The sequence below is a fragment of the Ambystoma mexicanum genome, chromosome 3q (genome assembly GCF_040938575.1).
Source record: "Ambystoma mexicanum isolate Mex_15411 chromosome 3q, UKY_AmexF1_1, whole genome shotgun sequence".
In the NCBI taxonomy this organism is placed as follows: Eukaryota; Metazoa; Chordata; class Amphibia; order Caudata; family Ambystomatidae; genus Ambystoma; species Ambystoma mexicanum.
In genome coordinates this window covers 869,985,962-870,011,141 of record NC_090926.1, presented here as the reverse complement: position 1 = coordinate 870,011,141, position 25,180 = coordinate 869,985,962, and the positions used below count along the sequence as shown (strand labels likewise).

Below are 25,180 nucleotides of genomic sequence, written 5' to 3'. Positions count from 1 at the left end.
ACGCTTCAGTGATCGACTACATGTCCGTCGGCGGCTTGCAGATTAAATTCCTGGTAGGCCCTTGCGGCCTACACAGGCCTCGGCCTACATCCGGCTTCGGCACGCACAGTAGGGACAGTGTTGAGTGTACTTAGTCTTACATATTTAGAGAATGTCTCTTCTCTTTCTACCCTTTTACACTCTGTCAGTCTGCATTTATCCATGGTCATGGAAAAGACACCATTTAAATTCTGCCCTAAGTGCAATCGTACATTTCCACGGAAGGACACACATACTGTGTGCAATCATTGTCTTCGATGAGACTATACAGAAAAACTGTGTGCAGCTTGTGAACTTTTCTGCCTGAAAACGCTAAAGGATCGGCAGGCAAAAGCCTCCTCGGACTACCCTGCCGGCGCGGAGTCGTCAGAGGATGAACAAGGCAGCATCGACACCTTTGATGATGTCGAAGGCACATTGAAGGGGTTGGAAGACACCCACCCGCTCGTCCTCAGCTCAGGAAGGCATGCATCCAGCACTGCTATAGAGTCAACACCTGGCGACAAGAGCACACACACACACACAAGCAGAGCCACTTAATGAAACCAGTAAAACGCATTCATGCCCCCAGCTAGGCATCGACGATGACGCCAAAAAGTCACCCACGGAACACAAATCTACATTTACATTAACCGAGACGGCACGCAGACAGTCCTCTGCGTCCATGGCAAACACACACGCCTAAACAATAGTCGCGGCAGACGGACACTGTTTCGAAAACTTAATACACTTGGGCTTCTTCCCCTTTATCGGAGGCTTTACATAAAAAGTCCTTTGTAGACCGAGATAAAATTGTATTCCCATTGCAGGAAATGCCATCTATGGGTACAAGGACAACGAAGGGTTTTGAGTCTACAACGGACAAAGGTTGCTCTTTTGTTAATTTTTTAGAGGAATACCCATTAATACAAAATTATATTTCACAGGGGGAGGGTGAACCACCATCAAAGGCACATAGGTTGGAACATGTAACGCCTCACACAGTGATTAATATTGATCAGAATCATGGCATTTATATTGATGATGATCAGGTGACAGACTATGAAGATGATTACACTGTCCAAACCCCAGACATACAAGAAGGGCCTTTGGCTAATTCGACTATTGACGATCACCTCCTTTTTAATGACCTCCCAAACAAGGTGGCTGGTCACTTTAAAATTGAGACACACGAATGGGAGCAAGACACCGATTCTGGAGATAATATTAATGAGAAAAAGTCAGTGGGCCAATATTTTCCACTTTTGCCATCAGTAAGAAAGCGTATCCTGCCATCACTTAACGCCATCACATAACACCATCTCTCACTAGGGCAGTAAACCTCAGTGTAGAAAAGCAGTTGACGCCGGGGCCATTTAAAGCTAGACTTGTTAGTGTTTACCACAAACCACAAAAGAGCGGGTACTTCTTTCACTACTGCAGAAGCTCCTCCAGACAAGGAAAGAAAAAAATATACAGTCTAGGCAAAAAAAGTGTCTACCAAGCTAGAATTGCCAATAATAACACTCTAATGGCAAGCTACAATAGGGCCCAATGGGACCTAGTTGAGGAACAATTGCACAAAGTGCCAGAATACCTCAAGACACACATTTTAAAGATTGTGTCTAAGGTTAAACAGGTGGCAAATTCCATTCTAAAAGAATCTCTTCATACAGCGGACACTGCTGTCAGAATTGTTGCTGAGGGGACACTCATGGTTCCGGATATCTGGTTTTAAGCCAGTGATACAAGCAACTTTAATATGCCTATTGTGCACAAAGCTCTTTTTTTGCAAAGCAGTGGATGATGCACGGGAAATGTCTAAAAAGAGCATGAAACTTTAAAGAACTATGTCAAATACCGAAAAAACCCTTCATGCAACGGGGCATTACCTCCCAGCATGATTTTTGTACGCAGGGTTAATCCAGGGCATCAAAGTCACTATCCAGACCAGGTGCGTCTACCTCCTCCTGATATAAAGGTCATTCACAGCCCTCATCCTTTCAGTCCTCCAGTCAAAACTTTTTGTAGAGGATGCAATCGTGGCCGGTGGGCAAGCCACTAGAGACTCAGCCACTCACTCCAAACAATGACTAGTACATACAGTCTCCCTCCCATGCCTCCCCAGTAAGGAACAAGTTACTTACCTGTAACTGTTGTTCTCCAGCATGGGTCTGGCATGGATTCACATGCTCATGAATATTCCCCGTCGTCAGGCTGGGAATCCTCGGTAAAGAAAAAACCAGTATCAGTTTCGTTTCTGATCTGTCTTTCGTAGCAATAACCAATCACTGGTCTCTGCGTCATACTGACCACAGCCAATGACTGCCCTCTACCTAAGCACCGCCTCTGGCAGCCATCTTCAGATTTGGAAGCACGTGAAGTGGCAGTATGACCAAGTGAAGAGCCGCAGAGGGGTAGGTGGGAGGGTTCGCATGTGAATCCATGCCAGACCCATGCTGGAGAACAACAGTTACAGGTAAGTAACTTGTTCCTTCTCCAGCATGGGGTCTGGCATGGATTCACATGCTCATGAATAAAGAATACATAGCAGTACACACATGCACAACCACGGGAGGTGGCAAAGGCTCAACATTAAGCAACACATCAACTCAACATTAAGCATCTTACCTCCTCACCAGGCCCACCTCAGGCGAACAGGTTGCGCAGCACTGCTTGGCCGACCCTGGACTCCTCCCTGGAATCCCGGTCGACGCAGTAGAATTTCGTGAAGGTGTGCGTCGACCTCCACGTAGCAGCCCTGCATATGTCCAGCAGGGGCACACCAGATAGGAACGCCGTGGTAGCTGCGATCGCTCTGGTGGAATGGGCTCTCGGACGGCCAGGCAGCAGTCGGTTTGCCAACCGGTGACAGTACATGATACAGCCGGAGAGCCATCTGGAGATGGAAGCCTTCGAGAGAGCCTTCCCCTGATTGACAGGTCCAAAGTTCACAAAGAGTTGTGACGTCTTCCGAAAACCCTTCGTGCGGTCCACGTAGAACTTCAGCGCTCTAGCTACATCCAGCGAGTGCAAAGTCCTCTCAGCCGGCGACGAAGGCGACGGGAAGAACACAGGTAACACCAAGGGTTCGTTGAGATGGAAGTCCGACGGTACCTTGGGCATGAAGGAGGGGTGCGTCCTGAGCACTACCCTGGTGTCGTGGAAAGTCAAGTACGGGGCCTTGCAGGAAAGGGCCTGGATCTCTCCCACTCGTCGTGCGGAGGTGATGGCCACAAGAAAAGCTGTTTTCCACGATAGAAACTTCAACGGGGCCGAGTGCAGAGGCTCGAACGGAGGTCCCATGAGCTTGGTCATCACCACGTTGAGCTCCCACGCCGGGGCCGGAGCCTTCACCGGCGGGAACGATCTGAATAGTCCCTTCATGAACTCTTTCACCAGACGATGAGACCACAAGGACGTCCGACCCGTGGTTCTGGTGTATCGGGAGATCGCAGCAAGATGAATCTTGATGGACGCGTGTGCCAGTCCAGCTTTGGCCAGCGTCAGCAGGTACGGCAGTACTTGGGGAGCCGTAATCCGAAGAGGGTTAATCTTCTGTGCGTGGCACCAGACAGAGAACCTCTTCCATTTGTGTCCGTAGCATTTAAGAGTCGAGGACGCCCTGGCCTTTGCAAGAACCTCTCTGCAATCGGCCGGTATGTCGTATCCTCCAAACTCTAGCGCTGCAGGAGCCAGGCCTGCAAGTTCAGCGACTTCGGGTCGTGGTGGAGGATGGCGCCTCCTTCCCTGGAGAGTAGATCCTCGTCCGCCGGCAGCTTGATCGGCGGGGACGCTGACAAGTCCAGAAGGTCCGGGAACCATATCTGCCTCGGCCACGCAGGTGCGACGAGGATCATCCTGCACCGTGACCTCTTGAGCTGGTTGACGAGCCGGATTAGCAGAGGCAAGGGAGGGAACGCGTAGAGGAACAGGCCCTCCCAGGGGAACGAGAAAGCATCGCCCATGCTCCTCGTCTGGGGAAACCTGCTGGCGAACCTCCGGCACTTGGTGTTCGTCGCCGTCGCGAACAGGTCGACCTGGGGTGTGCCCCACCGTCGGAAGAGGCGATCCACCAGATCCTGCCGTAGTTCCCACTCGTGGCACGAGCGCAGCTCCCTGCTGAGTGAGTCGGCGATGGTGTTTTTTATCCCTGCCAGATGAAACGGCACCAGAAAAATCCCTTGGGCGACGGCCCAATGCCACAAGTCCTGCGCCTCCTTGGACAGCGCTGGGGACCTGGTTCCGCCCTGTTTCCTGATGTAAAACATGGTGGTGGTGTTGTCGGTGAAGATCCTCACCACCTTGCCCTTCAGGGACGGAAGGAAGGACCTGAGGGCCCAAAACACTGCACGGAGCTCCAGGACGTTGATATGCAGGGACTTCTCCGTCGGGAGCCAGAGTCCCCTCGCGTGCAGATTTTCGGTGTGCGCTCCCCACCCTTCCAGGGAGGCATCCGTGGTCACAGTCTCCTGGTGGGCTGGGGTCTGGAAGTCCATGCCCGCCGTCAGATGCGCGCGGGTGCCCCACCACCGTATCGCTCGTCGGAAACTCTCGTCGAGCTTGATCCTTTCTTCGAAGCTGCCCGTCGTCTGGATCCAGCGCGCATCCAGGAATTCTTGCAACAGGCGCATCCGGAGCCTGCACATGGGAATGAGGTAGATGCAGGAAGACATCATCCCGAGGAGGGACTTGATGGATCTCACTTTGGCCGCGTCGGCCACCAACATCCGTTGCACCTTGCCCAAGATGGTCCTGGTCCTCTCCTCCGACGGGGAGGCCAGAAGGGACACTGTGTCGAGCCTCGCTCCCAGAAACAGTGCGACTTGCGCGGGCACCAGGTGGGATTTGGCGTAGTTCACGGAGAATCCCAGGTCCGTGAGGAGTTGGACGGTCCTTGCTGTGTGGACCACGGCGAGCTCCTTCGTCTTGGCGCGGATGAGCCAGTCGTCCAGGTAGGGGTAGACGTGGATCCCTTCGCGGCGCAACTGCGCCGCCACCGGTGCGAGGCACTTGGTGAATACCCTGGTTGCCGACCGTAGTCCGAAGGGAAGGGCTTTGAACTGGTAATGACGCCCTTGTACCACGAACCTGAGGAATTTTCGGTGCCCCTTTAGGATTGGAATGTGGAAGTAGGCATCCTCCAAATCCAACGACGATAGGAAGTCTCCTTCCTCCAGTTGACCCAAGACGTGCTGTAGGGTGACCATCCGGAACTTCTGCGCCTTGATGAACTTGTTCAGCCGTCGCAGGTCTAGGATGGGGCGCCATCCTCCCGTCTTCTTCTTGACGAGGAAGTATCGCGAGTAGACTCCGGAGCCCCGAAGCCTCTTTGGGACGAGTTCGATGGCGCCCTTTCTGAGCATCGCCTTTACCTCCAGGAGAAGTTGAGGGACGTGAAGTTCTTTCCTGGCCACGGGGGGGACGCGCGGGCACCTTCTTTGAAACTCGAGCGCGTGGCCCCGGGCCAGGGCGTCCAGCACCCAACGGTCGGTGGAGATGGACTCCCACACGCTGACGAAGCCCGCCAGCCGGCCTCCCACCGGGGTGCTTCGGTGGGGGCCCGACCCCACGGCCGGTTCAATCCTGCTTGGACGCGGCCTTGCCGCCTTGACCTCCTTGGCGACGACGGCGGGGTCCGCTAGACTTGCCTCGTCCTCTGTAGGCCTCTTGCGACGACGAGCGGGCCGCTTGACGGTAGGAAGAGAAACCGCCGCCGGAACCTTTGGAGGCGCCCTTGCCTCCGCCGCTCCGAAAGGGCGTCTGTCGTTGCTGCAGGACTCCAAGGGCCCGGGCCGTCTCAGTATCCGCCTTGATGGCCTGGAGGGAATCGTCCACCGTCTTCCCAAACAGGTTGTTCCCGTCGAAGGGCATGTCCAGGACTCTGGTCTGGACGTCCTGCCGAAAGTCCGTAGCTTTGAGCCATCCACGACGTCGAAGGCAAACGCCGTTGCCCAGCTGGCGGAACCCCGCGTCGGCGATGTCCGTCGCCACGGTGATGGCGTGGTCCGAAGCCACTTCACCCTCCTGGAGGATCTCAAGGGCCTCCGCCCTCTTGTCGTCCAGCAGAAAATCCAGCAGGGGAGCCATCTTGTACCAGAGCTCCCTGTCGTAGCGGGCCACGATAGCCAAGGCGTTGGCCGCTTTGATCGTCGTCGCTGCCGACGAGATGACTCTACGTCCCATAGTATCCAATTTCTTTCCCTCGCCGTCCGGCGGGGAAGTCGATGTGGAGGCCGCACCCCCCCCCCGCTTTCTTCCTGGCTGCCGCGGAGACGACGGAGTCCGGGGTGGGCTGCGCCCGGAGGCACAGGGGGGCCGTGTCCGGGACCCGGTACTTCTTCTCGTACCGGTCTCTTCTAGCTGGCGTCGTGGAAGGGTTCTTGAGGAGGGAAAGGCCCTCATCCCAAATGTCGTCCAACAGAGGCACTGCGAGGACCGTCTTCCTCTTGGCCTCGCGCCGCTGATAAAGGAAGCCTTCCTTTTTCTTCTCCTCAGGGCAGAGTTGGAAAAGCTCGTAAGCCCTGGAGATCATGGAGTGGAAAGATCCGATCTCGTCGGGCGGAGAAGCCCTGGTGGGAGGCGACGACGGAAAATCCTCGTCGTATGCCTCGTCGTCCGTACCCGTCGCCGCCGTGTCAGTCCCCGTATCATCCCCTCGGGTGGACGGGGAGGAGGGCTGGACGGGGCGCGACGGTTGAAAAGGAGGTGGAGGATGGATCCTTCTTTTCTTGGTAGGGGGAACACCAGAAGGTCCCGGTTCTGGATCCCCCGACGGGAGAGGTTCCTCCGTCGGTAACGGTAGCCTCGTCCTTATCTCAGTGCATAAGGACTGTATGGCCAACAAAATGGCCGCAGAGTTGTCTCGCGGCGCTGGCAGAGGGGAATCCGACGGGCGAGCAGGGGCCCCGTCGGTATCCTCGACGATGTCGTCGTCGTCACCTGCGTCGGGGCCCAGTCCGACGGGCTGGTCTTGTTCCACGCCTAGGCCGTGGCTTAAGACCTCGATCAGCTCCTCTTCTGAGGTTGAGGCCGAATCTACGACGACGCCCTGCCCCCCCTTCTTCCCCACGGAGGGTTTCACGGGGGTCCTATCGATGGGCACAAAAGAAGACTCCCTCCGAGGAGGCAGGGAGATTCTGGGCCCTGAGGTCGCCACCACTGGTGCAGCCTCCACAGGCTGGGCCAGGGCCGCCGCGACCGTTTCGATAGAGGGCTTGGTCGGATAGATCAAGGCCTTCACCACCTTAGGTGCGCTCACCGCCTTATCCTTGAGGGAGGGGGCACTGCCACGCTCCTCCTCTGCCTTAGAGCTCGACCGGGGCCTCTCCAGGAGCTTCGCCGGGTGCTCGGCCTTCCTCTTACCCGACCCAGAGCGCTGGCTCGTGGTTGATGGTGCCGGGGAGGGTGCGCCCTGCCTGGCGCCCGTAGAGCCCGACCGTTCGGCGCTCCCGGTGCCAGCGGACTCGCGGTGCTTGGCCTTATGTTGGGCCCCCGTCGCCGGGGCGCCCTCAAAGGTCTTAGAAGACCGCTCGGATTTCTTCTTCTTCTCGCCAGACGGGCTCTTACCCTCCAGCCAGTTGGCGAGACGTTGATGACGGTCCTTCATGGTCCGTTCCGACCTGTTGCCGCAAAACGCACAGTCCTTCTCCACGTGCGTTTTGTCCTCATGAAGGCAGTAGAGGCAGAAAGAGTGTTCGTCCTCCTTAAAGACGTTCTGCAGCTGGCATCCAGGGCAAACCCTGAACAGCTTTCCGGGCGTCGAGCTTCCCTTCTCCTGGGCCATCTCCGAGACCGGGCCTGAGAAGCTTCTGGAAGTCCTCCGAAGTATAGCTCGACGAATCTTCACCCTTGAGGGGCACAGACGAATCCGACACGGGTCCCCGTTGATCGGATGTAGGATCGGTGGAGCTTGAGGCTCTTTTGACCAAAAGAATCGAAGTTTTTTGTGAAAAAGTGAAAAAAATAGCACTAACGCTCGAGAGCAATAGCACGAGGATCCCAACACATGAACGTGCGGTAAAAATCTGAAGATGGCTGCCAGAGGCGGTGCTTAGGTAGAGGGCAGTCATTGGCTGTGGTCAGTATGACGCAGAGACCAGTGATTGGTTATTGCTACGAAAGACAGATCAGAAACGAAACTGATACTGGTTTTTTCTTTACCGAGGATTCCCAGCCTGACGACGGGGAATATTCATGAGCATGTGAATCCATGCCAGACCCCATGCTGGAGAATGAGGGTGCCCGTAAAAGCTCATGGGAGACGAGAGTAAGGCGTTTGAGGTGTTTTGTGGATCGGGAAGATTTTTTATCCTCAGATGTTTTGGAAGAGGCTAATTGGGGGGCACAAAGTCCAACTCACTATCTGTGTTATAAGGGTGCTAGAAGTATTGGGTTTCATAAAAACAAACGCCAATTAGTTAACTAATGGACTAGATTATACTGATTTGAAATGTGATTTATGATCGATTTTACATTGTTTTAACTTGCTTGTAAAAATAGGTGGACGTTGAATTGAAATTAATTGTATGTTATTCTGTGTTGTTTGATCTGTGAAAAGACGATAATTCCGCTGGAGAACACAAAAAAAGTTACATATCGATTAACATGTTTGAATGGCATCCTTTAATGGTAGATCCCTCATTAAACAGATTCAACAATCAAAGTAGATCTCTCGCTTTGGCTTTTTGCACACTGTATCAGTCTCCTTACCTCAATTCTAGCCACACCAGTAATCGGACAGTTAAGGCAATGAGAGGCCAGCATTGGGTGATAGATGGGTAACCCAGTTTTAATGGCATTTCACTTCACCAAAAGGAATATACAGATTTCTCTCTTAATTTCTGAAGTCATGTAATTTGAGTTAAGTTCTGAAGAAGTGTAGAAATCTGGCTAGTGTGTGCAGAGGGAATAAAAGATTCTGGATGGCACAATGGTGCCCCAGATATCTGCCATAAAATACAATCCTACACCTTCTGTGTGAATGAGGTGGATACTTTTTAAAAAAAAAATAAAAGCAGAAAAGGCCTTTTTGATCTTGTAGAATTACCTCAGTTCGCTGAGAGACATATCCACTTAACAAAAGAAGAAAATGATGTTGCAAGTTATCCAGGTTTATTTTACACCAATTAGCACCCTGGAAGGGGGCGCTGGCCAATCATGATGCTCTGAATGCAGACTGTATTGTTTGGTACAAACCTGCATCCCGAGCAGCAGCTCCTCTTTCCCTTCCCCACTCACCTCTTAGCACTGTGTAGTCCCTACGCGGGTGCTAAGAGTTTATTTTAAAAGAAAGGAAAACGTATCTGGTGCTGCGGTGCCGGCTAGCGCCATAGTCTTCAAAGTCTGTTTCCATGTTGGTGAAGTCAACAACATAGAAAACGGACCTTGGGAACTACGGGAGCATCGCACCACAAGGTACCTTTTTTTAAAATTCTTTTTTAAACAAACATCATTAGCACCCATGTAGGGAGCTACACGGGTGCTCATGGCGATATACACATTGGCAGCGAACTGTTACCAACAGGGTCGACCCACCGCCTCGGTATAGATCACCCCTGTATCATCCAAGTCCAGAAAGACTATCTAAATATTCTTAAGTCTTAAACTTCTATAGACGGCACAATACAAGTCTTAAATGCATCAATTAGGCATGGGACATAGAAGTGGCCTCTTAATGGTCACCACACACACACATGTGGAATAAACACTCAAAGGAAGCGAGGGAATGGGTTAGTACTGAGGACCACCTTACTTGAAGGAATGAAAGATTACTGAGTATCACACAAGAGATCATAATTACAACATTGACCACTACTTTAGCAAAGAAAACAAACCAAATAACTTGATAAGGAAAGGGATGAATTAATAATGGGGAATCCAAGGTTTCAATCTCAAAAGTAATCCTTATGCACGTAAATCAACCTCAGGATGACTAACACTTTTTATTTTAAAGAAATGCTGGGTATATAGTGATTTTGTTTACCGCAATTTGTGAGTGGACATTTGGTTTAACCTGTTTAGCCAACTTGTCCCATACATATATGTATGCATTTGTAGAAGTTTAAGGGGGTGGGCAGGCGCAAGAGGGGCTATGTAGCGTTTGGGGGGGCGGAGGGGAACAAGCCTGGAGGCATATCAGGACGCCATTCCTCCTCAACTCCATTCAACCTATACTGCAACTTAATTGGAAGATGCTTTAATACAGCCATATTAAACTTCCCTAGTTAGACATCGCTTCCAAGACCTTGGGTTAGATACTCCATGGAAATTAGTTGAAAAGAAGTAACCAAATAATATTAGTAGTGGGGCAGGAATAATTAAGTTGTTAGTCTGAAAGGACATTCTGAAACAGTACTTCCCACAAAAAATGTTGTGTGGCCGAGAGTAATAAACGTTCCCTGGTAGGCATGAGCGATCTCGGGAAAGTCGTTATGAATAAAATCTGGCACAAAGAATGAATACCCCTCATAAAAACCAAGGAAAAAATACAAATATCAACAATAAGAATTTTTGGTAATAAAACTCTTCAATCAAATGTTTATAATTTGACTTTTCTTCTATTACTGTCAAAGATGTACAGTGTCCGCACTAGGTGAATTATAGCGAGTTAGCCCTAAATGAACCCTTGCACTTGCTGGAAGGCGTATCTTTATGTGCAATGGCTGACGCACCACAATAGAGTATTATTCTGGCCACTTGCATCAAGTGTGCAAAATGCATCATCTATTTTAAAAGCATTGCCACATGAACATAATTTGAAAGTGAAACAAGGTTGTATTTCAGAACTGCATTTATCTGGACAAATTCCATAATCGTTACAGGATAGAATAATATTGTTTTTAACCATTTAGAAACAGAATGAGAACTAACTCCTTTAAAAATATTGACAACTTACTTTAGAGATGTACCCCTTTTGGAAACAGATCAAAAGAAAAACTGTATGCAATTACAATTACATTAACAAAAATCACACCTACCTCTACACAAGTCTCAATCTCAGTGTACTGGTTCATAATGGGCAGGATTGTTTCCATACTGCTGTAATCAACCAGATCCGATTTATTTCCAACCAAAATTATAGGTAGCCTAAATAAAATGGAAAATTCATTTATTTTTTATTTATATTTATTTGCAGCATTTGGTTCCAAAAGCACGTTCACAAAAGAAACGCAGGATAATAAAAAGAAAGTCATCAGTTCATGTACAACATATCAACATATGTATGTACAACATAGGTAAAATTCATCAGGTTAGTGTTTTAAAAAAAGAAAATAAGAATTCCGTCAATTTAAAACTCTAACTTCTAAAAGCATTGCTTTCACAAATAATAAAATGTTAAAACATTAGTAATAATGATTCATTTTCAGTAGTATAAACCTATTGATACAGGACTAAAATGTAAATGTCGGGGCAATTGTCCAATTATACAACCAAACAAACATTACATTTAATTGAATTAAATTTGTAGCGGGTCAAGGTTGAACTGCGTAGTGGCGACTCTTGTCTATTCCTCTACCGATTGTTTAAGGGTAAGGCTTTTGTAATAATACGCCATAGACGATACAAGGCTAGTTGCACTTTTTCCGACTATGTATTAAGACAATAGTCACAAAGTGCATCTTGTTTTATTGAGCCAAGATTGTGCACAAAGCTACCCATGGGGGTCGTGTATGCAGAGGCCAAAGATTAAAACTCTGTGAATAGGTGTTTCCGCAGTTTCGAAGTTACCAGGGACAAAATATATCCGACAGACCATGTGTGCTAGTGGGATCTTGAGCTATGCACCATGAAAAATTAGTAGCAGCAGTGGATTTATACGTAATCTCAGCATAAAATTCCGAAATGCCAGGCTTGGGCATCGCCTCAAATAACTGTTTGCAGGTTATCTGTGTGTACTATTTGAGACATATTTATAAGTGCGTAGGGTCGAAAGATATGCGTATTTGTCCAATCCCATTCGGCCAATTTTCTTTTAAAAAGGTATTTTAAAACCTCAAACCTAGTACCTTGTGTAAAATAAGAGTACCAGCCCATGTGTTCGTAGAGTATCGCGTTTATCTGGTTAGTCATCTTCGGCATAGTTACGGCTGGTTCGTCTACCAGGCCCTAGGTGTTCCAAGTAATTGACATTTTGGATGCAAATTGATTTATAAGTGTAGTAATCCCTGCCTCATCAGCATTTGGCCCCTTAGGGGATGTTAACCCCCAGCTCCAGTCTTAGTAACACAACGGAAGTTGAAGAACTTCATTTTAGTATGTTTTTTCCAAAAGTATCCCTCGATTTTATCTAGCCATTTCAGCTCAACTATAGCCAAGGCATCTAAGCCGTATAACACCATGGGGCAAAAACATTGTCTGTAGAGGGTAATATCCTGCCGTTTGTCTTGCGAATGCCACTTTCAAGTGGGTCATTTGGTGTGCCTTTATTTCCTTGGCCTCATTTATGCAAGTGTATGTTCTACTAGCACTCATTTCCAGTCCCAGATATGGATATTTCACAGCGTATTCCAAAATATTCAGGCTGGTAGTGAAGCACAGTCGTTAAATCTTCTTAGGTGCGTCTAACATAACCTTTGTTTTCCCACGATGATTAGGTAATTTTCTATGGCAAATTTTACCAGTGTGGCAAACAGGTCCCTCGCGCCACTGAGTATGCTTAATCATCATCAGGTCGTCGGCATATAACATACATGGGATAGGCCTATCTCCAAGTCTGGGGCAACAACCAACACCTGGGAGGTAGCGTGAGGGGAGGTCAGACATTTATATATTACAAACCAGGGGAGCCAAAGTACAGCCCCGCCTTACTCCTCTATATCACTGACTGCATGAAAAGATGCTCAAAATTCAACAAGAATAGTGTATAATTTGAACCCCCAACAGTGTATCCATAATCCTCAAATTGTGCACTGTGGAGCTCCCTGGGCAGAACTTGTCTGCATAAATTGCAATAGGTGCATGTCATCCATCCACTTCTGCAGTGCCCAAAGGATAAACGTCTAATAATGACAACAGTCAATAGTTTTCCAGCAGGGACCTATCTCCTTTTTTATAGACCAGTATAAGTATAGACTGTTGCCATGAAACTGGGATTTCCTGCAAGTATAGTAGCCCACTCAGAGGGATTCTGCTTGAGGACAACATTGGCCAAGCTGTTCGGACTGGGGGCCCTAGAATTCTTAAAGTTCGAGATTACCATTTCGATATAGGCCTCACCAATCTCTAGCGGCCAGCCCTCAGTTACAAACTGCGGTGGGTAGGCATAAATTCAGTAGTGGTTAGGCCCCTAATATTGTACATCCTTTCTCTTTTATGTGGCCAATCCACTCTTTTTACTGGATGGGGTTGAGGATGTTTTTCCTGCTCTCCCATTTGGCCCGGGTAAAATTCGCCCAAATATTTCTAATGTTGCCACTTCAAAGTACAGTATTCATAATTTGCCAATGTGTGTTTCTTATTGAGTACTTCCAACGCTTAAGGCAGGACTTGAAGGCGTTCTTAATGCCCTTAATGTGTCTGGTCACCTCATCCTTGTCTACGTACCCTTCTCAGTTTACAGCGCAGCACTCTTTTGGCATCTCGGATGGCACCATCAGGTTTATTACTATGTTTATCAGCAGACAAGCAGTATCTTTCTGTAACAGAGCCAGCAAGAGTGACAAAACCTTTGAGCCATTCTTTGACTTTGTTACAATTAAGCCCACCCAGCACCTCTATATCGGCACCCGAGAGTTCAACTAGGGAGAAATCCCACCTTGTCGATGTTTCTGGCAGACCAGTGCATTCGATTACCAGCGCCTGTATAGCTGTAAGTGTCGGAATTCTTCAAGTGGGTGTTTAGAGTAAGGGCCTAAATGTCATGGTCACTGTAGTCATTAGTTATCACCCTTAGGTCTTCGGTGGCTACATGACAGGGATTATTCCCGAAGTAGTAGTCTAGGGTGGCACAACTTATTTCCGGCCCATGTGTATTTCCCAGGTGCCCCTCCCACCCCCGCTCTACCATTCAACATGGTGAGGTCCCAATGTTTACAGTGCAGGGCACCTAGCTGCTCGTCAAGGCACCTGGTATTGAAGGCCCCGCCCAGGAGAACAAGTTGGTTGCTAAAACTCCCCTTGTGTTGCAAGTATCTCTTCCAAGTGGGATTGTATTTCCTCCATGCATTTCATGAGGGGTGTAATGTAAACATTTATGATCAGCATCTTTCCCCCTTCCGCCTTGTCATTGATTCACCGCTTGGACATTACCACCGATGGGGGAGGGAGGGTTTAACCACAAGGTGGTTTGATTTAGATGGCATCCATCAACGTGCAAAGGGCAGTCTAACCAAGTCCTTCCTTCCTTCCCTTCCCTTTCCTTTCCTTTCCCTAACTCCCTCCCTGCTTCTCCCCTCAGCCTGAAGGAGGATATTAAACCCCATGGTGTTCCAGCTTGCTATCCTCAAGCTTCAATCCCTCCTAGTATGTGGATCACTGGGGATCTCCCATTCCCAGCGTGGGGATGAGATGATCAATGCACCACTTTGTGCTCTGGGTGCGCCTGTCTGGGTGTTTTTTGGGGTGTATGTGTTTGCAGCTGGGCGGTGCGTAGCTTGAGGGTGGGCAACAACTATGGGTCGCCCAACACCATATGGGTCACTGATCAGATCTTCCGGTTGTTGTTCACGGCAGCAGATAGTTTAAGTCCCAGGCTATGCATTTGCACATAGCAGTGATACCACTATAGGCGATGCGAACAGTATCTGCACCCAATTAGAACGGCTATCCATTTAGGTAGCTCCAGTTGCGACATGTCGGCTGAGGTAATTGTGGACAACCAGGGTATCGAAGCCCACATCCGCAAGAGATTTGTTCGATTTACAAATGGGCTATGGCCAGTAGTGTGTATCTCCTTGAGTCTCACTAATTGGCCAGCCCCAATAGGGACGTTTATCATATTGCCAGATAGAGAACCATGAGGACCGCCAGCCCCGTGCACTGTCAAAGGTACGGGCAAGGAGGGTTTATGGGGGCCTACGTCACAAGGTTTCTTGCTTAGTGGCCTAGAGGTCGGTCTACCAAGGAGATTTTGGCCCCGGTGTCCTTCAGACGTTTCGTAACCACATAGCTTGGTCAAACAGAGGCAGATAAGTCTTTGGCAGAGTGCCTGGTCACCAGGCCGATCGTTACAGCCTCTGTGTGTATTACTGTGCCCTTTATAATCCACATCGGTGAGCAATCTGTGCGTGGGCCTTGAGTGTGCCCACTTCTCCATTGGCCCTTGTAGGGTCTCAGTGCACGTTGTACCATCCATCTATACTTTTTAAAAATAATTTAGAGTCGTTATAGGATGTGATTCCAGCTGCCCCAGGGGGGTCTTACTGAGCCACCAGGATTGTTCGAAGGCACAAGGGATTTGGTGCAGTTATGGTCGTTCCTGGGTAGCTCCGTCCTGCATTTCCTGGGCCTGTGGACAGTCAGGGTGTTTTTCATCATAGAAATCTCAGGGCACAGTGCTTCTAAAGCATCCTTTTCATTCCCTGCTGCAATGTTTACTAAGTCTTAGGATATGATATGGCATTTATAATCATCAATGATACCTCCGATTCGTCTGAGGTGGCCAAAATCCTCACTCCTACTCCACTCAGCACTTTGGCATCATCCCCCTTAACTAGTATACTAGGTAGAACTTCCGGGGTTCTAGCCGAGTGTAGTGCTGGAGCCACTTTCAGAGTCTCCTTGGCCGTTCAAATAGGGGGTAGAGTTTAGGCACTGTGAATTTAACCATGATGATATCAGCTATTTTGGTCGTTACAAGTTTCGGTTCGCTTTGAACCTGTATCATAGCTGTGCAAAGGGAAACAATGATTCCGTTTCGGATAGCAGAACTATCAGCAGGGAGTTAACAAGGTCACCGTAGGTCGATTTTCGTTGCTGTGCATCATAGACTTTGCATCTTATTAGTAGTTTGCTTCAGCAGAGGCCCCTAATTCGGAAGCCAGAGCATCCAAGTTTGTGCTGCTTTATAGGTTCACCCCTGTATTGTGGTCTCTAACAGGGATGGTAGGTCCAAGGGAGTTACGCTTAAGGATCCTGGAAGGTTTTAACAATGAGCCATTATTGTCCAAGGACTGCAGCGAGTAATACGATTGCTTGTCGGGGTTCTGCAGTCATATCTACGTGAAGGTGGTTAGTTGTAGTAGAACAGGACATCGACTTGCACGGTTTGTTTAGTACGTCAAGTTGGGCAGGAAGTAAAGAGGCACTTTTGCGTATTTGCTGCGTTATCGTTTGACCCACAGGCGAGAAGAATCCCATTATACTAGGCTGCGTACTAAACAGGGTGCCACCAATGGCCCCACAATATTTCTTGCCCTTCTTGGTTTTAGGTGGGTCCCTCTAGGTTTTGCTGGAGTTTGTAGGGCTTTGGGCTCGTTTTTCCATCCTGACTGTATCACTGCGTAGCCCCACCCTATGTGTGGGCTTAATCTTCATGGTGTTATTACACGGGGTGAGCTAAACGCAATTGGCTCAGCTTAAGTAGAGAGAATAACAAGCAAACTAGATGTTAGGTTTATGTAATTGACGGACAGTGGTTTGCAGTGTACCAGGTCAACACATTTCTGTGAGGCTAACAGTAACAAATCACCCCGGCCATAGAAACCAAGCTTGGGGGAAGGGTAGCCAGCAGCAGCACAGGGTCGCAATTATAAGCATTGGTTCCACTTACTTTCTGCCCCAAGTCTCCCTCACTCCTCACTCTGCTGCGCAGACAGCATAGACTGCACTCAAACCGAACTGCGTGCGCATATACTACACGTGGGCCGCAGCATTTGTTCACAGCCTGTTGCGGGGGCAGGTTTTCTGGCATCGGCCAATAGATTTAATGGGTTTTGTGCTCCACCCCAATCCACGTCAGTAAGTTTGTTGAAGAAGAAAAGCAGACACACGAGACCACACCAACAATATGTAGGGGCTCAGAATGGAGGTTTGAAAGCAAAGAGGGACAGCGTAGAAGGCACTCGCCGAATAGCACTTGCACAAAATGAGCATGCAAGAAACACTTTCAAATAAGCAGAAATAAGCCAGAGATAATTCAGGCACCGAGGATGGTCAGTGTTGCGCAGGGAAGGTTCAAACTCTCAGGCATATTGTAACCGATTACTCAGCACTTAAAGAAGTGAGAGTTAGATTCCTCTCTCATTTTGTTTGTGGCGAAGAATGTTTTCAGACTTCGGCTGTCTGGGAACGTGGCCTCCTCTGGTCATAATAATAAATGAACCATGGGGGTACTAAACCTCCTGAAATGTGCTTCCCTGCTTTAGCGATGTGTGTGGTCGATGGACATCTGTTGCATCCTGGGGGCTCTTGTCCTCTTCCTTTTTCTGTTTTCCTTTTCTTCTTTTACTTCTTTTAATATGGAATATTCCGACTTGTGATGCAATTGCCACGTAATGATCTTTTGTTCTAATTGTATATGTTTTATTTTTGAAAAAAGTTAATAATTTGGCTAATTACTATAAAAAAGAAATTTAAAAAGTAGTGAACGCAGGTTGTATGATCATTACTGATAGAGGCTGTTTCCAGTGCGAATAGTTCTACTCTCTGGGTATCGTATAGAGTTTTCTCTGCCTTCTAAGAATAGATAATGCACACTTGACAAGAAAATGGCAACTCAGCAAGGTTGAATGAAACTACGCACCAGGTAACCTTTTTTCAATCAGGGCTGTTTCCCCATTAAAATGACAACAATCAATACCTTTTTTCATACAGTGCCTATCATTTGTGTTTATCCATTTTCTAAATGTTTCCACTGGCAGATAAGAAAATGGGGAGACAAAAAATGAAATGTTTTACCCAAGAGAACGATTTTGGTCAACAGGCTGAAATTAGAACGCAGATCTTTTGGTTCCGAAGTCAGCCATTTATTTGTTGGGTCACATGTCCTCTCCAGTCTTTAGTTTAATGTAGAGCATCATACTATTGTACACATTGCTTCTAAGCACTCAAAATTTGGCAAATGAGGGAACAGAATTGTAGTGAGATAAAGCGGACATGGAGTGATTAGATCTTCAGGACCCGAAGTTGGGCACTTTCAAAATTATATACACACACTACAAAGTTGCAACATTCCTAATTATATACACTATCTCATCCATTTACTCCCATCACCAATTAACAAAGCATATCATACTGATGTTCAGTTTATTTCCGAGAACTCAATATTTGGCAGAAAAAGTAACTCAAGCAATGATGGAAAATTATTTGCCAAAGATCACTCAATTTCGATTAAGTGTGGAGGACAGAACTAGGACTGGGATAATCCGGTTCCAAAGTGAGCAAATAGGTCATTAGGCTATTTCGCTTCCCTTTAATCTTCTCACCAATAGTTTGCCCAAGATCAGAATTTTGGTAAGTGGTAAGACGAGGATGAGAATCGATGACATTTCACAGACATCACAGCTGAAGCGATAAGTGACAGTAACGCTTCCTTGTCCCCTGAGAGACATTACATCTCATGATATTTATCCTCTATAGTAGCCCTTTATATAACAGATAAAACTGCTGCAGCTGCAGTCTCTCTAACAAATATGAATTCCACACATGCACAAACACACTACAATTAACACAAGCAAAATGTTAGTCATACTTTAACTGATCAGTATTCTGACTGATTAAAAATCAATGAGCCCAAGAGAAGTCCACAATGGTTGGCTTGAGCATGCAAAAGAAAATGTTTTCCAGAATGCCCATTGGTAGACTTTAGATCATCTGATCCAAAGAGCAAGACTTGGCCACTGCATCAGATCTCTCCTCTCCTTGCTAGTCATTGTGAAATAATAGTTATTTATACGAGCATTCAGTGCATTTTTACTTGCGACTCATTTGACAGTTCAGGGAGATAGCCATTTGCCCAAGATAAAAAGGATTTTGTCAAATAAAGCCAGCTCGCTTCTAAAATACATCTTCACCCTTTCTTTTCGTTTCCAATCATTTGTACTCCCATGCTTGCCAGATGAGAACACTGAACAACATGGGGATTGTTATTTGTTGACTGTTAATTATTGTCAATTAGGCAATCTCTGAATCAGAACCCAGATCTTCTAGTTCCAAGGTTGGCAACTGATTCCCTAGATTACTTGCTCTGTGTTATGGAGTTTTTACTAAAGTCCACCTGTGGTAGGACTATAGAAGACTCACTCTTAGGAGTACAGGGCTCCAACTCTAAGGTGTGACCTGAACTACCCAAAAGGTTTGGTAGCAATGAACGAGCAGCCAGGCTTAGTCTAGGAGGGAAAAGGGCTGTAGGTAAATAAAAAGACCTCAGGGCACACCTATAGTCAAGTATATAATTATACACAGTAGTTTTATTTAAAATATATTTATATATATTAAGACTTTTGTTAATCATTAATCAGTTCAATAGTACACTCTTAGATGATATACAGGTAAGTAGTTAGAGTAACATTCATGTTTAGCAAATCAATTCTTAATAACATTTAAAGTAAGCACTTTTAGGCAACCTATTGTTTGGAAAGTCCAGCCCTATCTGGGAATGAGAGTCTCAAAGTCAGTTGGGACACTGAGAGCAGGGCCCATTGGCGGAAGAACAATGAAAGACATGGCCAACGTTGTTCTATTTTGCAGGTAGATAAAATGTTTAGTTAAAAGGTGGTCCAAGGAGGTCAGGCAGACTCCCTGGAAGATTGTAGACCAAATGACCAGTGTCCTTAGCCTGGGAGAACACAGATGGGGTGTCCACCCCAATGTGTCTAAGAAAGCCCAGGAGGAATCTGATTAGACATAGCAAGCACCCAGGTAAGTACCTAGGAGCAAGACAGTACCTTTTCATGAAGAAAGAAGACTGTCACCGGTGGGTTCCCAGGTGAGGCAACAACAGCTCCCATTCGGATTCTTGGCCTGAAGGCTGAAGAAGGAACTTTTGGCATGAGCAGATGGTCAGCTTCTTGCGATGGGACACCCAGAAGACGTTCTTCACAATACCAAGGCACAGGCTTTGGTTCAGCGATGGTTGTTACACGGCAGGGCTGCTCTCCGTTTCCCGGTCCCATACTTGGAAGGGGAGACTCCTCAGATTGGGAAAGAGTCACTGTAGGCCACACAGGGTGCTCACGAAGTTCCAGCTGAAACTGCACTTCAGGAGTATTGGTCCAGGTCCCAGGGTATTGGGAAATTGCAGCCCAGGACAGTCGCATATCTTCGAGGAATGGCTTAAAATGCAGGTTGTCTCGAGACTGGGTAGGCCCACCAGTCAAGAGGAGTCGTCGTACAGTCTGGATTTTCTCTGTTAATCAGAAAAGGAGGTTGGAGCAGCTGCGGATACTCAGAAGTCACTGGATGTGGCCACAGATGTTCTTGTTCCTCAGATTCTTTGTTCCGTGGGCCAACTCTCTTGTTCTGCTCCAGGACCCTCACCTTTATGCAAGAACCCAGCTAATCAGCAGTCATGCCACATTCAAACTTTACATGGCGTTAAATCCCCTTGGCACAAACAGAGTCCCAGTCAGAACTGGATTCAAGCAAACCTACTGGAGGCCAAAGACCTGCAGAATTTCATTGTCCTCCCAGCGTCCTGTCCTCCCAGACATGCTGGCGCCTTCGGGCGGCTTCCCAATGGGAGACCGGCAAAGACAGTCAGAAGGACCTCCCCCACCAAGGACGGCAGAAGAAGGCTCAAGAATTAACTAGTCAATTAGAGTTGGTGCATAAAGAAAACAGGCACCATTTTAGGTCAATGGTGACCCAGGAGTCCTTTACCGAAGCTGCGACATCAGCCTGCGTGTACTTTTTTATCGTCAAAATCAGTAGAAGACATCCACTGCCTCTAGCCACTCAGATGAGCTAGTCACTAACTAGAAATGTACAGAAGTGGAAAAATTGATACACTGTCCCCTCAGCACAAGGTGGGGTGTGCCAATTCCACACAAAAAAAAGTTAGGTAGGATAGAAGGCATCCTCTTATCTTTGGAAACAGTAGTTATCACAAGGAAAATAAAAGGTGCAGCTCAAAGAGCTCCCAGCGACACTGCACAGGAAGTGATGTGTGCTGCAATAATAAATTACAGATGCCTTAAAAGGTAGAGGAAAGTATTACTCCAAAAAGATACAACCAAAAAAGTAAAAAAAAAGGTTCACAGAGGCAGAGTAAAAAACTGCGTGAGTGTGGAAAGAAGTTCCCACTCACTCAGGAAAACTGATCAAAAATCCAATGGTCCAGCAAAAAGCACTCAAGTGGGGAGAACATTGCACAAAAATGAACTATTCTACCTCGCACTCTGCTCATTCATATATTTTAGAAAAGACATTTTTAGAAAATATTTTTTCTGCATTCCCATCCCTTTCAATGATGCCCTCGGCATATTTACAGAGAGTTTGTGTGATCCTGGACTGATTTTTGGGAATGAGGTATTTTTTAACATCACTATGTAGCTTAAATAATGTATCTAGGGAACCCTCATCAGCCCTTAAGACCACCAGTGGAGGAGGAAACCAGTCTCCTCATGTATGGTTTATGTAAAAGCACCATTATATCAAACACAAGCAGGGAAACCTTTTCTTCCTTCTTTAAAATAGGAAAAAAAACTGATAAAGCCCAGGCAGGCTGCCCGTACCTTATTTATCAACTATTTTGGGTCACTTTTGTGCACCGCTTATTTACCACTTGGCAGAATGTGGGCCAAAATGGCTTGCAGCAACATTTAAGACCAATCTGTGTGGTCCCTGACTTGGTGGTCGTCTTCCATAGGCAGAATATGGTAATTAGTCTTTGAAGTCTCTGTTCAGAGCCCAGGAAGCAGGTCCTTGCTATGCCCGACAATGGTTTGGGAGCTTGTGAGATGCTGCAGAAAGTCCCAATAGACAAAATAAATTAAACCTTGAGCAAGCGATGACTGTACTTGACTCGGCAGTTCATGACTGCACAGTCCTTCAGAATTTGAATATTGTTGGCTCTTCTACTGGTGGGTTCGGGAGGTTTTGTATATAGAAATGTTGCATATCAGGACAGGAGCTGGATTTACTTGAAGGTCAAACAATAGATCAAAGTCTCTGAAAAAGATAACACTGAGAGCCTCCAGAGGACTACTGCTGAATGCTTTATTTAACAAGCCAATCCACCGCAAAGTTCTATTCTCCACTGAAGAGAGGAAATCACCAAGATTGTCCTTCTGAAGCTCTCAGAAGTTTAGTGGTCCTGTATCTGGCACACATTATCCAAAGCTTGAACTTTTCCTGTTGCTGAGAACTCAGCGATGTGTCTCTATTATGGACCAGAAACATCTCTGGTCTGCTGTAGCAGCTCTCTTTAAGATAGGAGCGATGGATATGGGCTCTCATCCTCAAATATGTTGCCATGCCTGAGGTGAGCTGGGGGGGTCCTCCAATGTTGTGGGTGTTGTTGCAAAGTCCATCCTGCAGCTTCAGCCAAGTCCAACCAGATGTTTAATAATTTGCATAGCGCTTTAGGCCCAAAGGCAAACGGGCGCACAAGTAACATGAGCTCAAACAAACATGAATCCAATGACAAAGATTAAAAACAAAACTACAAACGAGAGTAAAAACACATAGGCCAAGAATTAGATCATAAAGAAACAATGAAAACCAAAAAGGCAGCAGGAGAGTCAGGTATAAAACCAATAAAATCAAGTAAAAAAGAAAGTCAGGCGGAGTTGAGTCGAGTGTCTGGTGTGGCTGGACCTGCTCACTGTTTACTGCTTATTGACATTGCCTGCTGCTATCTCGTAACTAACGGAGTCTCTCTGTACTGCCTACCGTTGACACCCCTCCTCCTGCTTAGGCTCGCATTCAAAATAATTTCCTGCAGCGAAGCAGAGTGTCTAGTGGCACGGCAGCCGATGGACAAAGACATGATGTTAAGAAACTTTAAAAACCGGAGTGTGAACGAGCGGGGTGTACGTCATCAACAGGGAACCCAAAATCAACAACACCTGTAATGTATTTGGACTCCGAGACCGAGGAGCCTCCGGTGAGTAAGACTAAGTCTTCTATCTTACACAGGGGTGTTCCTAGGTATGGAAAAGACCTGGGGCTACACTGATGTTGGAACTGTCGGGACTGGGGGCTAGCTAGCCTTTTGGTTGTAGCTCCTGAGAGTCTATCCGGGGCTACAACCAAAAGATCAGGGGCTATAACCCCCTTACACCCCAGCAACGCCTCCGATCTTACATGTAGCGTTGCTTTCTTCTCCTATAACGCAGACTTTCACTCGCTCTGCAACCTCTTGCCCCTTTCTAACAAAAGAAACTGCAAATGTTACCGTGCTGACGCCTTTGGACAGATTACCAGACGAGGCTATATGGTCACCTCAATCTACTGACTCACACTGCTTAAAGGCACAGTGACACAGATCCCCTGGATCCTTGCAGTGTCCTCATAATGCGACCAAACAGGTCAGCATAGAGGAGACATCGCTAGGAGTGAAGCGGAAGACACAATCGGAACACCAACTAGTCATATACTGAAACAAAAAGCCTGCTACCCCATCAACACGTGTCACGAACTTGGACATACTAACGGCCCCGGGCACAACGGAGACTTGGGGCTCCGGCACACCTGTTGCCGGAGTCAATGTGAGCACTGATGAAACTCCTGATGACCTCGAGTGTGTTGAAATGTTTTGCTCTGCTTTATGCGCCCCACTCCTCGCGGAGGCCCAAGTGCATAGCGACTTGTGGTCCTTAGGGGCCAAAACACAGGCAGTCCCGCCCCCTATGGGGGGAATGACTGAAAATGAAATCAGCGATGAAGCACTTCCCGTACAATCTCTACCCTGTTCAAATACAAACGACCTGGGCTTGGTCGCCTCCTGTTCAATAAGTGGGCAACGGCCCGGTAGAACTGACAAATGTGTCCCGGACCCTTGCTGCACTGATGTTGTCACCGTTTCGGAAACGGACACTATGAGTCCCATTAACAGCGGTCTAAGCACAACACTTCGCTTAAAGACCTTGAAGCAAGCTACATCTGACATGCCGGCAGTAAGCAAGGCCACTATAAAAGTGCCTCCTAGGCAATCTATAAAACCGGTGACTAAGCCTTGCCTCGTCCCCCACAGTTCCATCGATGTTCACGAAAAAGTCTGCTCCTCTAACAAATGACTTAAGCCCTGGTGACCTGTCGGATGCGGAGCTGCTTGAGGGTTTCGAGTCCTGTGGGACCCAGACTAAAGATCTTCAGGGACGACTAAGGGCACCCCGCCTGCTGAACAACCCGACCACTCCGTATAATGGCACCATTAACCAAACTCTATGAGCAAGTGAATGAAACAACGCTTCTGGCTGCATAAGAAAACACTCTTCTTGAGACAACGAAAGCACGACACAACAAACAGTGTGTCCAACCAGCTTTGTGCTCCAAGTCTGTCCAGACTGAGTGTTTCCAAGTCGGTGGACCGAACAGGCGAGTGTACTGACCAAACATGAAACTCCAAAAACCCTCTGCGCCAGTCAACCGATGAAGGCCTGAGAACAGATCTTCCGTCTGCACTGATCATATATTACAAAACATCTCAGTGGTGGAAGAGGGTGGAGGTCCTACCGATAACCTGGCCTTCTGCATCTTCACTCCACAGAAAGATACCTGGGCCACAGTAGAAAGGACAAGATGACGATTAAAGCTACTACAGATGGCTGCCAACAGAGTCCTAAGTTAAACCAGGGCAGTCTGAGGGGAGTTCCGAAACCCGCCCCAAGACACACATGCCCTATGCCTAGTAATAGGAAACTCCATCAACCACAGACGACCCTACGAATTCAATAAGTCCCACACTACAAACACTGTTACACCTCTCCACCTACTCGCTGGACGAATCAGCGAGTAGTCAGTCATTGGAGATGGTGGCAGTGGTTCCCCTCACTAGGCCAGAAGACACCATCAAGCTACTTGGGTTACCTGCTGGTTTGCCAGCCTAACCTGCATTCAAGACCATGTCAGAGAAGAGAAGGCGAATAAAAGTCAATCAGTGGCCGAAAGAGGATCCGGACACTTACCACGACTTGAGAACAAACACCGGCCCCGTGTCAGACGTTGGATCTCGGCCCCTAGGAGTGGAGAGTGGCACGGACGTCCACTAACTACCAGAATAATCGTGATCTAATGCCTAATCAGCCCAAATGCCCCGAGTTCCTTGGTGAGAGACCAG

At 47.6% G+C, this 25,180-nt stretch overlaps 1 protein-coding gene across 3 annotated transcripts in view; it reads right to left on the bottom strand.

Annotated features, from left to right (window-relative positions):
- The window catches only part of RHOT1 (ras homolog family member T1), a 1,148,557-nt gene that overhangs the window by 841,209 nt on the left and 282,168 nt on the right, over positions 1-25,180 (bottom strand). For all 3 annotated transcript variants that reach the window (XM_069654964.1, XM_069654963.1, XM_069654965.1), the window contains exon 7: positions 10,998-11,106. In XM_069654964.1, the coding sequence (XP_069511065.1) occupies positions 10,998-11,106 (109 nt within the window). The remainder of the gene's footprint in view (positions 1-10,997; positions 11,107-25,180) is intronic.